Genomic DNA, 2,405 nt, shown 5'->3' on the forward strand with positions numbered 1-2,405 from the left:
ACTCGTCGTTTTAGTTGTATAGCTTATGGAAGCTAAGTTTTAATCCAAGCATCTGGGGACTGCATTATATCCCTGAACACCTTTGTTTGATTCGCACGTAGGGGGTGGGTGGGTGGTAATACGGCCCAGTGCCTCCAAACCCGGATAGACGGATGCAAAGGGATATGACGCAGCCACGGTGTACTCAGCTTAATAAAAGGTATCGAATTTTTGGGCTTATGGGATTAGCTTTACCTAATTATACTTGGAAATGCACACGCTCTTTTAGGGACAACCCGTAGCTCATGGACTCTCAGCCGATTAATCAAAAGCTATATTCGCAAATGATAGTCGGATATTCATGTTCAGCAGCCACTAAACGAGTTTCTTCTTTCCAGCAATTCGAGAGGGTAATTACCGACGACGTAAATTTTCTGGTAGCACATCGGATTCTAGGTGTCCCGTTTATCGATTTGGACACTTCGCTGCGTTGTGGCTTTCCGCTTTGTCACATGGGCTACATGTGAATTTTGCGCGCTTCTTTCTTTCTTCGTCTCTGATTTCACTGTTGAAGAATTCACGCATACTGGTTGTAAAACAGCGCGATTATTTTGATCAGATTGAGATGCAGTTTTTTTTTTTTTTTGCGGTCTTCCACTGGACGAAGAGGATGGTTTCGACTCTCCACGGGATGCTATTAACTTCACTCTCCGGAGAACATCTCGTTGACCTCGGCTGTGTGCACCTCCAGCTTGGTTATAGAATGAAGATGGCAGGATGTTGGAGTCATGAAGAAGTATCGGCACAAACGATAAGCTTACGGTCACAGAAATGCCTGAGCGTATACCCCAGCAGTGAATGCTCTATGGAAAAACTTTTGCGCTCCCGCATTAGGTGTGTGAGACCCGCTCGGGTGATATACCACAGCTATGATATGGCGACAATGAAGTTGAAGGGTCTCCCTATCGGCGCATGGGGCACACGAGCCCGAAGTCAAGTCAACGATGAAGGTGATCTGGCATTTTGGATTCACCTTGTGCCAGTAGAGGCGTATTTCTGCATGTACTGTCAGTATCTTCTTCTTCAATTGTGACTCCATCATAGTCGTCGACGAAGAACACAGAGTCTGTACTCTTACGCACTCTGCACACGGTAGCACTCCAAACTTGTCTGTTGAACATTTCCTTCGCTTGTGGAGTGACAGTGTGTTTATCTTTCAGCCATTTTTCTGCTTTGGTTTTCTTATCCACTAGCGTCTTCACAATCATATTGCAGAAGAGCATGAGAGCATCGAACACTTGACTGTCGCGTATACCAACTAGTATGAGAACACGATTCTGGTATTCAATAGCACTTGTCGTTCTACCAGCGAAGAGCGCGCGTCCATCATCATAAGCCATTGCAGCATTCAGCCAGTACCAAGCGAAGCGGCTTCCTCTGGCGTCAGGGAACCGTTTCCAAACTTGGTCCAGCTGGTTGGATGAATCTTGGGAAAATATTTCTTCACCGTCTGGATCTCCATTTTGCCATTTACCTTCATCCTACGAGACACAGGAAACGCCACTCTAATCTCTCTTAGAACCGATTCATACTCCGTCAAGGTTATGGTAGCTTGTAGACGAAATAGCAACGCCCTAATGTTGTTGATAATTGGGTCAGCAGCGCAAAATGATCACAAACGTTGAAGAAAATATGCAGAGCGCAAACTTAGGGTGAATTGATATCCCGCGCTTCTTAAAACGCATCTGCGCTTCACGTTGTTTTCTTCTGTGTGTGAAGAGTTCACTATCGTCCATCTTAATACCAGCAACCAGGCAATTGGCAAAAAAAAAAACCATTCGAAGATTTCTGCTGTCTCTTTGTGTATGAAAGTTATGGCGACTGGGATATATGTCCAGTTTCCATCCTTGTCAACGAGAAGTACACAAACACCATTGTATGGGGGATCTTCGTGTAATTGCCATCACATTCAATAACGGGTACCCAATTGCCTTGACCAGCCACTATCGAGCACCCAGCGAGGAAAGCGCAAAAACAAATCGACCCTTGTTGTCAAGCTGACAACAAACTCTTCACACCAGGTCAAAACGCCTGAGAAACGCCGGGAGCATTTTGTCCTTATCAGCATCGACGCCAGCCATCTTTTTTGCACAAGATATTGCTCTGTAGATCAGGGATTGGCGGTGATCTACATTCACATGATCCACCGTCTTCACTGAGGCAGCCACACGCTTACGAGCACTGCTTAACCCATGAACTAGTGAGCTCTTAAAACCAGGCATCTCTATAAGCTGCTCCATTGAGCACTTGCCGACGGAATCACAGTTAGGAAAGTGCAGGAGGTTTGTGTCGGGTATAAACCACGCTTTGGGGGAACAGAACGCATTTTTGGTATTGGCGCGCTTCGATTTACTTTTTTTTTTTTT

At 45.5% G+C, this 2,405-nt stretch overlaps 2 protein-coding genes across 2 annotated transcripts; both read right to left on the reverse strand.

The window, feature by feature from the left end:
- Positions 1-977: 977 nt before the first annotated feature.
- PPTG_23881 (hypothetical protein) lies at positions 978-1,379 on the reverse strand (the record flags this gene model as incomplete). Its single annotated transcript, XM_008913708.1, has 1 exon — positions 978-1,379. One exon carries the CDS (start codon positions 1,377-1,379, stop codon positions 978-980), a length of 402 nt encoding a protein of 133 aa, XP_008911956.1.
- An 8-nt stretch (positions 1,380-1,387) lies between these two features.
- Positions 1,388-1,519, reverse strand: PPTG_23882 (hypothetical protein; the record flags this gene model as incomplete). The annotated part of the gene is made up of 1 exon (XM_008913709.1): positions 1,388-1,519. One exon carries the CDS (start codon positions 1,517-1,519, stop codon positions 1,388-1,390), a length of 132 nt encoding a protein of 43 aa, XP_008911957.1.
- Between the last annotated feature and the right edge of the window lie 886 nt (positions 1,520-2,405).

The sequence above is a fragment of the Phytophthora parasitica genome (assembly GCF_000247585.1).
Source record: "Phytophthora parasitica INRA-310 unplaced genomic scaffold supercont2.55, whole genome shotgun sequence".
NCBI classification, from domain to species: domain Eukaryota; phylum Oomycota; class Peronosporomycetes; order Peronosporales; family Peronosporaceae; genus Phytophthora; species Phytophthora nicotianae.